At 57.6% G+C, this 14,041-nt stretch overlaps 1 protein-coding gene across 14 annotated transcripts in view; it reads right to left on the bottom strand.

Moving 5' to 3' along the window:
• Positions 1 to 388: 388 nt before the first annotated feature.
• The window catches only part of BANP (BTG3 associated nuclear protein), a 122,591-nt gene continuing 108,938 nt past the window's right edge, over positions 389 to 14,041 (bottom strand). For 6 of the 14 annotated variants that reach the window (XM_032284643.1, XM_032284640.1, XM_032284641.1 and 3 more), the window contains exons 12-13: positions 5,268 to 5,411; positions 2,563 to 3,914 (exon numbers count right to left, since the gene is read on the bottom strand). In XM_032284643.1, the coding sequence (XP_032140534.1) occupies positions 3,768 to 3,914; positions 5,268 to 5,411 (291 nt within the window). In that variant the 3' untranslated portion in view covers positions 2,563 to 3,767. Of the gene's footprint in view, positions 1,009 to 2,559; positions 3,915 to 5,267; positions 5,412 to 14,041 lie in introns of those variants that run through there. The other 8 variants (XM_032284649.1, XM_032284653.1, XM_032284642.1 and 5 more) reach the window with 6 other exon arrangements.

Here is a 14,041-nt window from a genome sequence, read left to right as displayed (position 1 = left end):
ACAGATGGTGTGGGTGAAGCAGGCTAGGCCCAGCTGGTCACGAGGGATCCAAACTGCCTCTGGCACTTCTCTTTGCAGCTATTTTCTCTGCCTTAAAACAATGTTTAAATGGGAAGGCCTGCCTCTGTGGCTGCAACTTTCTCTAGGGATCCCAGGACTGTGCCTTCTGGAGCGGGCAGAGGTCTGTGGTTTATGAGAACAGGACGTTCCACAGCTGTGTCCCAAACCAGGTTTCCCCTGGAGAGCTGCTGCGACATGGAAACGGAACTCAGACTGTTCTGGGGCGGCCACACCTACTGTGTGCACAGCAGGACGGCAGCAGTGTGGCCTGGCAGTCAGCGAGCCCAGACGGCTCATCGTGCAGGAGGAAAAGCGTGAGGCTGCCGTGGTCATAAATACATTTTATTTCATTAGAAATGCATAATTACAGTGTTTGACAGCATTTCCCCTAGAAAAGTAGGTCAGCAATACCCCATCAGAACGAGAACTGGCTTTGCAAACACCTGTCTCTTGACACTCAACAGAGCACACAGCAAAGGGCTCCTGCTACTCCCCTGGGATTTTTTTTTTCAAATTTTGTTTTTTGTTATAAACACCATAGCAAATTAAAAAAAGCTGTTTAAACAGAAAAATATCATAGTCTTGATTTCCCGCACACCGGCGACGCTCTCCGCACTGCGCCTCCCCTCGTCCTCCTACACCAACAGCACGGCTCAGACAAAAGGGGTCTCCGGCTGGGGGCGGGGCTGCCGCTCTTTTCGTGGACAGGACGCTTTTCCCCGCGGAGGCAGCAGCTGTCAGACGCACTTCAGCAGAACACGTGCATTCGCTGCCTGTGCTGAAGCCGTGAGAGCGGGGCGCATGGGGGCCAGGCCATGGGCGGAGCCGACGAGGGGCTCCCAGTGTCGTGGGCACTCCTGGTGCTGTGGGCACCGCTCACTGGATCTGGATGGCCCCGTGCTCCAGCTGCATCTCTGGCTGTAGTGTGGGCTGCAGCGCTTCAGCTGTCTGCAAAAGGGAGAAAGGAGGGGACTTTCTAGAAAAACACCCAGTACTGCATAGCCTCGGGTATCATCAACAGCCAGCGACTTTCAGGCAGAATCAGACACACAGCGACAGGAGCACAAAGGAGCTCTGATGGCCCCAAGGTTCACCCGACTTGGGACAGAACGCACCTGGCTCCCAGCGGAACGACGCACACAGACCCTGTGCCCAGGGCAGCTCCGGCACATCCAGGCCCCGCCCCTACCCACGTGGCCGGCTCCTGCTTCTCCATCTACTGCCTCACTGTGAAGTAACCCAGAAGCAGATGACATCCTGCCCTCCCTAAGGCATTTACCTGGAGACTCAGGTGCCATTCTGCCTTTCTATAAACCCTGTTCCCATGCTTCAACAAAGTATTTCTGGAGTAGCTATGTTCCTCGCCTCACACATGTAAGTTCTGGTCAATGAGTTACAGGTATTAAAAGGACTTGAGGTACACAATCACAGCTTTATCGGAGGCTGGGTGCGCTGGCTCATGCCTGTAATCCCAGCACTTTGGGAGGCTGAGGCAGGCGGATCACTTAAGGTCAGGAGTTCAAGACAAGCCTGGTCAATATGGTGAGACCCCATCTCTATAATAAATACAAAAATTAGCCGGGAGTGGTTTTGCACACCTACTAGGGAGGTTGAGGCAGGAAAATCACTTGAACCCAAGAGGCAGAGGTTGCAGTGAGCTGAGATGGTGCCACCATTCTCTAGCGTGGGCGACAAAGCCAGACTCCGTCTCAAAAAACCATAAATAAAAAATAAAGGAAAAATATGTAATGCTCGAGTAAGTCACTCATCATGCAGCTGAGCCACACGGAACATGCCCCAAGTGGAAGCAATCAGTCTAGGCCTTCTATGCACACTCCCAGAAGCCCAGGCTGCAGGGCTGGGCTCAGCGACCACAAAGGAGGAGGAGAAGCCACGAGCCCACAGCCGAGCCCACGGGAGACAGAGGCCCGACGACTCCTACTACTGTTAAGGCGCGGCTTTGTTTTGTTTTAGTTTTTAGGGACAGGGTCTTGCTCGGTTGCCCAGGTTGCAGTGCAGTGGTGCAAGCACAGCTCACAACAGCCTCGATCTCATGGGCCCAAGTGATCCTCCCACCTCAGCCTCCCAAGTAGCTGGGACGACTGGTGCACACTGCCACGCCAGGCTTTTTGTTTGTTTGTCTGTTTTTCCCTGAGACAGAGTCTTGCGCTGTCACCCAGGCTGAAGGGTAGTAGCATGATCTCAGCTCACTGCAACCTTCACCTCCTGGGTTCAAGCAATTCTCTGCCTCAACCTCCCGAGCAGCTGGGATTACAGGTAACTACCACCATGCCCAGCTAATTTTTGTATTTTTAGTAGAGATGGGGTTTCACCATGTTGGTCAAGCTGGTCTCGAATTCCTGACCTCATGTGATCCACCCGCCTCAGCCTCCCAAAGTGCTGGGATTATACTGTGAGCCACCACGCCCGGCCCCAGCTAGTTTTTTTTATGTTTTGTAGAGACGGGGGTCTCACTACATTGCCCAGGCTGATCTTGAAGTCCTGGGCTCAAGCAATGCCCCTGCCTCGGCCTCCCAAAGCACTGGGATTACAGGCATGAGCCACTGTGTCCAGATGAGGCTGTGCTTTTTCAAGACAAGTGTCAAATGACACTCAACACAGTATTCCCCAGATGAAGGAGGCGCCTTCTGGGACAGGATGAGGGGCCAGCACAGGGATTGTCTCCCGAGAGCCCGGCCACAGCCGGAAAGGCTTAAGGGGAAAGGCCTCATGGAAAGGGGTGAACCTGAGATGGAAAGGAGGAGCCACGTCAGGGCCCTGGGGTGGGTGGCTTCAGGCCACAGGAGGCTGGGGTAGGAGGGCCACTGCCTGGGATGCAAAGCCCCTTCCCCTGGACAGCCAGAGAAGCAGTTGGGGGCGCGGGTGTCTGGGGACAGCGGGGCACAGGTCTGGGCTGGCCGAGAGAGACGCACTTGCCATCCAAGGACGGTGGCCAGCCCGTGTTCCAGGCAGAGGCTGGCGGAGGCACTGCCCCTGCTACAGATGGCTCACGGAGCCTGTGACACCACAGGCCACCCCGTATGAAGATGTGTCTTCCCCCACAAATGGCACCCCCTACCCTCCCAACCCACAGCTCCAGGGACAGGCCCACGCTCCACTTTGAGGACTGGCCACCCCACAGGCCAGCCACTTGCCTTCCCTCCTAAGGGAACCCCTTCTCCTCAGAGCCAGGCCCTCACAGCCGAGCCACAGGTTTTCCTAGAATTAGCTCATGTGTGTAGCTCTGCTCTGACCAACAAAAGATGTAATGCAATTCCTGAGCACAGCTGGGAGTGGGGGCTTCGTGTGGATGAGACTCAACCAGAAACCGGTCTCTGCTGGGTGCAGTCATGCCTGCAGGGTCACCATGAAGGCCTGGGGTCACTTCCTAGGAAGGCAGAGCTAGCCTGAGGACAAGCTGAGATGGTAGGAAAGACAGCTGGGCCCTTGGTGACGAGCTAACACAACCTGCAGCCGCCACGCCTCCGACAGGCAAGTCCAGCCACACTGGGGTTTTCTGCGGGAAAAGCAGCGCGGTAAGCAGGTGTCTTCCTTAGCCTTTAAGATGGATCCTAATTAGAGCGTTCACGTGGGGCCTGCCAGGCAGGCCACGGTGACAGAGAAAGCTTACAGGAAGCTAGGGGTGTAAAGATCAACCGTGGGACACAGGTTTCTCCAATTCTGAAACCTGGAAAGTGACCAGAAACTCAGAATGCAGCAGGATGCCGAAGCACGGCCCCGCATCTAGATGCCCAGGCACAGGGTCTCACGCCCTCCCGCAGCACTGTCTGGAATGGCACGAGGGGCCAGCATGCGTCCCTGAGCACAAGCCGAGGCAGGCGGGCCTGGGCTGTCTTCACGGACAGGTCAGGTTCACCCCACAGAAAAGCAGCACTGCCCGACAAGTTCGCTTTCGCCCCCCGCCCATCTTGTGTCCACGATCTCCCTTCACGTGCTTCCAGCCCATCTCCAGCAGGGTCAGTGACCGTGTGGAACTGAACACAATGCAGACTGCAGGGTGGGCCCACGCAGGGGCACCACATCCATGGGCAAAGGGTACAGGGCGGGCCCGTGTGTGTGTGTAGGGGGACTACACCCATGGGCACAGCAAGAAGGCTCAGTAGGAGGAGGGGCCGGGCCTTCTACAGGACACAGGTCCTTAAACTCTAGGCTCGCAGCTGTCCCGTGGAGAGGAAGAAGACATGAGTGTCGGGTGAGCATGGACATCACATGGCTGCTGCAGCTCAGGGGCTGCAGAACTGCCCAGCCTGGCCACCTGGTCGCCCTGGTGAGCGTGGGCTCTACTGAGCCCATTTCTTCAGCAAGCACCTCCTGAGAAGGACCCTCTCCTCCAGAGGGCTGAGGAGCACACCTGCCCTCAGCAGCGCCCAGGGAGTGGGAAAGGCTGCTCGGACATCTAGGATTTTCATTCTGAGCATAAAGTGGACGGCATCAAGACCCAGGTGGATCACCAGCTCTGGGGCCACAGAAAGGACAGGAACAGACCCAGAGACAGTGGCCAGAATGTTCCAGAAGGGCTGGGCAGCAGCCATATTAGCCTGGAGGTAGAATAAGGACAAGGCTCTGGCTGGGCACATTCCCAAAGCAGGAGGCGCGGAGGCTCCCGGACACAGGACTGCCTTCTGCCTCACAGCTGTATTCAAGGAGAACAGCAGCCCATGGCATCACAGGGGCTCTTGTCTGGGCCTCAGCCACGCTGGTGACTTCAGCACAGCCTCTCCCTAGTGAGCTCCGGCTGGCGAGGTCTGGAGATGCTGGCGTGAGCCCGCTGGGCCATCCATGGAGCGCAGCAGCCCTGGGCTTTGCTTCGGGAGATGCTGGGGCACGACAGCCCAAGGCACTACTGGCCCGGCCCCAGGCTGAGACCTTCAACAGGGGCAGGGAGCTCCCGGGCTGACGGGGTCCCCACGCTCCCTAGCCCACAGGACAGGGCAGAGCTTCACTTCTGCTCCTGAATTTACAAACATTTCCACAGGAGAGTCTCAAGCGTCAGCTGGAATTTGGAACTGAGGCAGGATCTACCCTCTCTCTTCACATTCATGGTGTGTGTGAGACGAACCCTCGTACGGGCATCTGTATCCAATCACGCACCTCTCCTGATCATGCACCCTCTACACAGAAGGAGGCATGAGAAAGCCCCGTGGCCCATCACTACACAGTGTCCCGGCGAGTGGCCCCAGACTCACCTGGGCCCCGGCCGTGTGGTCGCCCACCGGCGCCAGCTGCACGTACTGAACCTGGATGTCGCTGCCCTGGAGTGGTGACCCGTCCACACCCGCCGCCGCAGGATCCGAGGAGGCCACGGCGATCAGCTGGGCACCCTGCAGCACCTGGAGAGACACGGGGCCCTGTCAGCAGCACGGCCCATGACCCACATGGCTCCAGAGACCACAGACCCCAGCCCGCAGGCGCTGTCCCAGGAGTGGCAGGGACACCGAGGACTCTCAGTGCATCCCATCTCCCCAACACTTTCAGTCGTGCTGGATCCAGTGAGAGAGCGCCATCAAGTCTCTGCTGCACCTGCAAGCTCCCCGCTCGAGCACCCAAAGAGCGGACAAAGGGAAAAAACAGCTAGGCAGAGCTTCCAGAGAGCAAACGCAAACGCCATGGGGCCTCCTAGAAAAATCCTCATGGCAACCACGAAGGGCACAAGCCCTCTCACACCGCCAGTCAGAGCTAAAATCTAAGCCAGGACCATGAGCGTGAGGCTGAGACCCAAATTCTCCCCATTCCCGAGGCTGAGCGGCCTCAAGGGCTTGCGGGAGCAGAGGAGCTGTTGGTGGGCACTGAGAACCCAGGAGAAGCTCGCAGGAAAGCGAGGCCCAGCTCCAAGAAGGGCGGAAGTGAGACCTGGTAGCAGAGAGCCCGGCTGGCCCTCCCGACCCTGCGTTACCTCCCAGTGTGTGGGACGAGAATGGGGGACGGGTGAGGCCCCTGGGTGGGCTCTGGTGACCCCATCGCTTGTGAGCACCCAGGTCCATTTCCCACCCAATCCGCCAGGCGCTCCAACAGCCAGGCGGGCAGCCCCAGGACCGGGATGGCCCAGGCAGCAGGTGGGCGGCCCCATCTCTGAGGGCACTGGACATGGGCCACGGGCTCTTCACTTTGGGGGTTGCGTCCCACCCTGGAGAGCCAGGAGGTCCACCCGCACCTTCCACACAGAACCTCACGCTGTGCAGAGTCTCACACAATGACCCTGGGGAGAGCTACAGCCCCTGTCGCAGTGCGCCCCACCCCACAGAGCCTGGCCGCAGCCGCCCTCCAATGGCACCCGCCCTGGACACCAAGCCACACACAGCGCCAGCACGGGCCCCACAGACACGCTGCACAGGCAGCCCGGACCAGGCCTTTCAGGCTTCACACACAAGTGCTTCTAAAAACAGTCTTGTGTCTAAGCAAAGTTCACCTGCAGTGCTAAAAGACAAGCCTTTTCAAACTACAAAGCATATTTACCCTAAACTGAGGTTAGCCAAGTGTGGCACCAGATCAAACCTGCTGCCTGCTTTGTACAGCTGTGAGCTGAGAATGGCTTCTACATGATTTTTAATGACAGCAAAAAGGGCAAAAAACTCTTTTGTGCCACATGACAGCTCTAGGAACCTCCATCTTTGGTGCGCACCTACAGGCCCGCAGGCCCCCATGCGCCAGTCGGTCACAACCCGAGGGCCATGCCAAGCAGCTGAGACGGAGACAGGGTATGCCCCCCAAAGCTGAAAACCCCATCCCCCTGGCCCTTTACAGACAAGCCTGGCAACCCTGCCCGCCACTACCTGCAAGCACGGCCACCTCGGGGGACCACTGAGCCGTCAGAATGACCCCTGGAACGGTCGGCCTTCCGCCTTGGGATTTTGTCTCAGACAGTACATAAGAAGGAGCATGGCCAGAGTGAGGCAACTTGCTGGACTCGGGTTCCTTGACCCGAGGGCCCCTACTGCAGCGGCCCTCTGAGCCCAGGTATCAGACCCGGCCCGGCTTGGTCCCAGGCTCCATTCACTGTGCAGCTGGCCCTTGACCACCACCAGGGTAAGAGGCACTGACCCCTTGTACAGCTGGAAGGCACGGACAGCCTTTGACTCCCTGACACTTAACTACGAATAGCCTGTCGACCCATAATGGCCTAACCATGCCAGTCTGTGAGCAGACATTCTGTGTGCTAAGTGCAGCATCTACCGCGCTCTCCAACAGAGGAGGCGAGGGAAGACGTGGTATGCGGAGAAGCACTTGAAGAAGAGACACGGCTGCTGTCCACCAAGCGGAAGTGGATGGTCCTCGGGGCCTTCGTCCTCACCGTCTTCACCGACTGCGGCTGGGGAAGAGGGGGAACAGGAGGGGCTGGCCTTGCTGAGTCAGGGCAGCAGAGGCGGGAGAGATGGAAGAGGTGGAAAACGAGGCAGACACGCTCCATCTCATTGTATCGAAAGAAAGCCCATGTGTAAGTGGATCCTCACAGCTCAAACCCGCATTGTTCGAGGGTCAGCCGTGGTCTTCCTCCAAGGCACAAGTGTCAGTCTTTGGTGAGGGACAGAAAGAGCGGAGCGTTGTGAAGTGCATGCACTGACATCAGAACGCTGACAATGGGGCTGCTGGCCCTGGGGTCCGGGTGCCATTTACGGATGAGAAAGTGGGGCCTGGGCAGGGGTGGGGGCGGTTTAGGGGCTGGGCTTCAATGGAAGCACAGCAGGTGGGGGCAGAGTCCATGCAGGAAGCACCCGGGTCCCCGAGGCGCTCTCCTGGGCCACCGCCATCCATACTGGAGCATGATTACCCTTTGCCTCCCTCCAGCCTGCGTCTTTGAGAGGGAATGGAGAGGGAAGGCAGGGACTCTGCGAGGGGACAGCTCAGGCGTAGGTCTCCACAGGTTCTTAGAAAATACAGCCTGTGGTTTTAAAACAGCATTCTAGTTTTTGATGAGCTAAAAAAGCCGTAGACTTTTTTAACAATGAATTTATCAGTAGCGAAAAAAAAGCAGGTCAATGGGGTGAATGTCTGGCCGGAAAGAACTCCATCTTTCTGCTGACACGAAATAAACCACCTGAGAGTTGCTGGTGCGCCGAGAAGGGGGGGCGTGGGACACAGCTGCCCCTTCCTGCCATCTTTACAGGCCCCGAGGTCCCGCAGGCACAGCACGCTGTTCAGAACCCAGCCTGGCGACGACCCACTGAGGTTTCTGAACTCTGTGTCACAGGACGGGGCGAGCCCACTGGAGCACCCTCCATCTGGCCTGGGTGCAGGGGCAGGAGAGCAAGCAAGTCCCTGTCAGCCACAGAGACACGGGCTCAGACCTCGAGGCTGGGCACAAGGGCGCCCAGAAAGGTGGAGGCCCTGGAAAGAGAACCTTCTCAAGGAAAGAAGGGAGAGCAGACATTCCTGCCGATGTGCAAACCCAGTAGTAACTTTTCAGGGATGCCGGGAGCAGGATGGGCAAGGCGGCAGCTGCAAGGGGCTGGTGAGAGTGGTTCCACACTAGGCTCCACCACGCGCCCAGGCAGTCGCTCTGTCTCGGGTGGATCCTGCCCCAGACCCCGGGCCGGTGCCCACAGGAGGCAGCAGCCAGCAGCCGCAGTGCTGGGCTCTTATGTGAGTCCTGCACAAACCATTTCCCGCTCGTCACGGCACAGGCACGCTCCTGGCCCCGAGAAAGTGCAGGAAAGCATCCTCAGGGGCCATCCCAGAGGCGCCCAGGGCGGCGAATAAAGCCAGCTGACGGCACCAGTGTTTCCCACCTCTTCCCACCAGCCGAGGCCCTGAAAACTCCTGACTGGCAGGAAGTGGTCTGTGCAGCGCAGGAACCTGACTGGTAACTCCCGGGTGCCCACCCACCTGCCCGCCTCTCCACGACAGCAAGGAGACCCTGGCGCACACCCAAGGTTCCCACCAACCAGGTGACTTCCAGGAAACCCAGGCCTGGGGCGGGCAAGAGAGGAGCACACAGCAGGCCCGCACCTGCTCCGTCCCCAGCTCCTGGGAGCCTGTGCCATGCAAGCTGAGCTCTGCGGGGACCACAACAGGGGGCCTAGTGCATGACACTTTCCATTTTTCTTCGGGCACCTGTCCACCCAGCTCTATACCACGTGTGAAAATGGAAAAGAAGCTCATGGCCACATGCAAAGCAGCACCGTCCAAGCACCTCCTCACCCACCACACACGTGGCGTGGCGTGGACTGATGAGACACAGAGGTGGACGGCGTGTGGGGAGGGCAGGTCTGTCAGGGACACAGGGGGCACAGACACAGTGGACGGTGCACCACGTTGGCGGCCCCACACTGTGTAACTGTGGAAGGCAAGGCTCAGCCAGGAGCTTTGTTGGGCCCCTTGTTTCAGGGTGTCACCAGGCAGGAAGGACAGAGCGAGGACACTGACAGGCTGGGGTGGAGACTGGGATTCACCCCAGGGTGGAGCAGGGCAATGTGAGCGGGACGGCGGCCGCCCAGGGCAGGAATGGCCAGAGCATGGCAGGGTGAGCACCGTGGGCCCCAGGAGGGCCAGGCACTGGGGAGTGGCTCTGGATGGGGACAGCAGCAGCTGATCTGCTTAAATTAGGGAATAATGCCAAAGAGAAGAAAAGGTTCTGCAATTCTAGTACAAAATACCCACAAAGTATCTCAAATCAGGTTTGAGCAGTGGCAGTACAGCAGGTGAGGTGGGGTTGGCCTGGAGCCCCTCAGGACATAGCCCCTGGCTCCCGTCTAGGGGGCACGCAGCGGGGTGCAGGGTCACAGCTTGGTTCCAGCTTGAGTCCCCTCCCTGAGGGAGGCCCCAGAGCAGATGAGGTGTGGGTGGGAGCCGGTCAGCATGGGATGAAACACCTGGGGAGACACTGGGTGGGGGCCGAGAGGCTGAACAACGGTGACACCCAGCACCCAGCCCCGAGGCTCTGGCCCCCTCGGTCCCATGACACCGGCCACTCACTGGCATTGCAGCCAAGAACACAATGCCTGGCAGGCAGCACAGGGCTGCACAAGGTCAAAGGGTCAGCAGCCTTGGCATCCCCCACACGCCTGGGCCCTAGGACCGTGTCACGTGCTGTGTGTCCAATACTAACTAATGAAAAAGAAAGTAAGCATGCATTCCTATAACTGGGTTTCCAGGCAAGTTCAAAACTCAGCAAAAAATCTGCCTGGGACCTCCATCCACAAGTGTCTAAGCCGCTGCAGAAACGTGCCCTGGCCAATGGCTCTGACTCCGCTCAGCAGTCACCCGCCTCACACGGCCACTGCCAGCAGCACTGCCTCCTCCGCCCTGGAAGACCCTTGAGTCTCCAAGGGAGCAGGAGCAGGAAGGAGGCCCCACCGCGGGGAGCTGGGTTTCGAAGGCCGACGGCAAAGACACACACAGGCGCCTAGGTAAGGTTTGGCCTTTCTGAAAAAAAAAAAAAAAAAAGAAAACTGAACAAAATGCTCCAATGTTTTGAGTTTTTCAAGAATCTATCAACAGACACTTCTAGCTTCCTCCATGATTTATGGGGTAGGATTTTCTCATTTCTGCCTCAAATCTGCATTTTTCCAGGCAATGTAGTTTTGCTTTATGTGAACAACACAGCTCGGCTGAAAATCAACAGAATTTTAGGAAAAAGGAGCAGGAGGCGCTTGCTTTTGGGAACAGAGGCCGTGGTGTCAGAGACCGAGCCGAAGCCAGCTTCCTTCGAGCCCTTCACCAGGGGGCCAGGCCCGCAGCGCCCAGCAATCCACAAGGCCGCACCAGTGCCAAGGAGGGAACCACACCAAACTCCCAAGTTTCACTCAAAGCGAAATACTGCCCGTTGGTAATGTCAACCTCTAGGTGGGGAATATTCCCTGAACATTCACTTCCCGTTAACACATTTATCGGGCAGTTCAGTTCCATGTTTGTGAACCTCATTTCACAGTCTGAAAGTGTGTACCCTGAGGGTCCCCCTGGCAGGGGGGCCTTGCATGAGGAAAGGCTCTGACTCCTTAGTGCTCTAAGGATGTGTCAGGGAGAAGCCCTGTCCACCCCATGGCCACCTCGAGTGGTCACAGCTCGCCCTGCACCTGCTACAGGAAGGGGACAGCAGAGGCGGCTTGGGCGCGGTCCCAGGTGTGCAAAAGCCTCAGGCGCAGACACACACCCTCTCCCACATTCCTGTGCCCACCGAGAATCCTAAGCTGAGCAGTGGGCCCAGGAGGGATGAGAGGTGGAAGGCAAGCGTGACAGAGGGTCCTCCCAGAGGGGAGCTGCTCTGCTGGGGACACCATGGGTCTGGGATCCGGCAGGCCACCCGGGACTGGGGTGCCCTTCCATACCCCACTTTCTTTGTGCTCCAGATGAGCAAGCATGCAAGCTGGTCCTGCCCACCAGCCCAGTTCTCCTGAATAAAAAAAGCAGAGCCTGTCCCTACTCTCCTCCCTCCCAGGTTGACAAGTTCAGCCTGAGGGAACCACTGCCACTGTGTCATCAATTTTTAGAACAAAAGATGGTGAGAAATTCTTCCCTCCATTCCTGTTGTCTTCAGAAACTACCTCAGGCGCATCTCACCCCAGCTGGCTGTTCTAGGCAGAGCTACCCCCTCCACAAAGACACCCTGTCCCAATCCCTGGGCCCTGTGAAGGTGTTACTTTACATGGGCAAAGGGACCTCACAGACGTGGCTCACAGATCACCCTCACATGATTAGATGACCCTGGATGGCCAGGTGGGCCCAGTGTCATCACGGGGGTCTTTAAAGGCAGAGACTCCTCCCAGCTGCAGAGGGTGGGAGAGACGGATGCACAAAGGACTCACCTGGCCACTGCTGGCTTTGAAGACGGATGGGGCCAGGAGGCAGGGGATGCGGGTGGCCTCTAGAAGCTGGAAAAGGCAAGAAAACGAATTTTCCCCTGTAGCCTACAGAAGGACCAACCCTGCCTTGCTTTCAGCCCACTGAGACCCAGGACGGGCTTCTGCCCTCTGGTAAAGCCAAGGGGTCTGTGGTCATTTGTTATGGCAGCCACAGGAGGCTCCAGCCAGGTCCCCAAAGGGCTCTTGATTAAAACGTCAAATTCCCAAACAGCAAAGACAACAGAAACAAAAGACCTGGCAGTCCGTGCCTCCAAGGCGGGCTGGCAGCTACAGGGAGGGCAATCTCTTCTCCATTACAAAGAGTTTGCACTGTAGGAGTTTTTAAAGCCACAAAAAAATTGGAGGAGGGAAAAAAATGAAATGTCCCCTATCACTCGCATTTCACCGGTGGCCACTGGGCTCCAGCAGCCTCCCAGGGCCTCCCGACAGCCTGAGGGCCGGAGCCTCAGACGCTGAAGGCGGGGTCCTATCTGTCTCCTGTCCCAGCCGCAGGGGCGCCCTGGGGGTAACACGGGCGGCACCCCCACCCGCACGCAGGCACATCTGGCACAGCCAGCCGTGGAGTCTGTGTCTGGCAAAAGCACTGTTGTTTTTAAGGGAGGGAGGCATGTCTGGGAGGGGTCCCCAGGCCTCCAGTTGAGTGGCACGTGGTGCCACACAGGCGCCCAGCCTGGCAATGCCCTCTCCTCGGCAAACCCGAGTGGAGGAACATCAAGAGGACCAAAGACAACCCGATTCTGGCCCAGACACCTGGCCGCATCTTAGAAGCATCTGTCCATGGGAGGCAGGCAGGTTGTTTCCGTGAAGAGCAAAATGTCAAAAGCTCATTCAAGGCCCACTCATTTCTTCAACCCTAAGTGAATCTGTCCTCCAAACAAGAGCCACTCTCCCAGGTCCATGATGCCACCAATGTTTTCAAGAGTGTGAAGGAAGATGAAACCACCGTCCCTAACCACAGGTGACCACAGGGCAGTGGGAGTGCAGCCACAGAGACGGCCCTGCCGTGGACGCACGGCTGCCACACCATCCCCTGCCTTGCTGTGCACCCCTCCACTCTCCCCTGCTCTCCTGCACCCCTCAAGCCCCCGACACCTCCTGCCCCAGCCTTGCACTCTGCTCCCTCCGAAGAGAGGCCCCCCGCCGACCCCAGTCACCCAGCGCCGCTGCCTGCCTGTGGTCGGCCCCCATGAGGACACGAGTTCCAGGGCAGCAACAAGGTCTGTGTCTTTGTTCCCCACAAAAGCCCTCGCACCCCTTTCTTCAAATCTTAAGTGTACATTAAGTGTTTTGCTCATTTCTGAAAAACTTACCAAAACAAAACCAACGAAGAAAATCTGAAAGTCATGACTTTTCAAACGCTTTCCCCATTGAGGACATTTCTACTTGTAGTTTCATTCGCCTCTTGGGTATGCCTGCCTTCATTGTTATGGTAAAGCTACAAAGTTAGATTCTGAGGTTTCCGACACTGTGACTTTCCGTGTAATGAGCTGCATGGATCATATGAGAGTCATGTCACTGGCAATGCAGGCAGGAACATCGCTGTGAGGATGTCACAACATGCCTTCCACAGCCAACGGACGGCAGAACCCTCTTGGAAGTCAGCTCCATGTTTTCCTAAGTCTCAGTAAGAACAGCTGTGATCTGATCTTAAACTCACCTATCAAGGGATCTTTTAAAACGTAAACTGATTACAAAATCATCACAGGAGCTTGTGCACAGAAGGCGAGAACAGAAATGAGCAGTGGTCACCCCACAGGGGCTGAGAGTCCAGGCTGGGAGGGGACTTACTTTCTCCATGGACCTGGTGGATTGTTTCATATTGTTGCCATATGTGGATTTCACAATGAAACACTAAATTCCTATTAACTAAGCAAAGGACACAGAGCTTGGTGATGTGGAAGGACACGGAGGACCGGGAAGACAACCCAACTCCTCCTTCTGGGACCAGCGCCCAGGCCAGGGCAGAAAGCGTCCACTCTGGGGAGGCGAGGACTGAGGGACCAGCGCCCAGGCCAGGGCAGAAAGCGTCCACACTGGGGAGGCGAGGACTGAGGGACCAGCGCCCAGGCCAGGGCAAAAAGCGTCCACACTGGGGAGGTGAGGACTGAGGGACCAGCGCCCAGGCCAGGGCAGAAAGTGTCCACACTGGGGAGGTGAGGACTGAG

Source organism: Sapajus apella, unplaced genomic scaffold (assembly GCF_009761245.1).
Source record: "Sapajus apella isolate SASKATOON/1434 unplaced genomic scaffold, GSC_monkey_1.0 scaffold15, whole genome shotgun sequence".
Taxonomy (NCBI): domain Eukaryota; kingdom Metazoa; phylum Chordata; class Mammalia; order Primates; family Cebidae; genus Sapajus; species Sapajus apella.
Note: the sequence above shows the minus strand (reverse complement) of the source record. Positions and strands in the feature narration are given on the sequence as shown.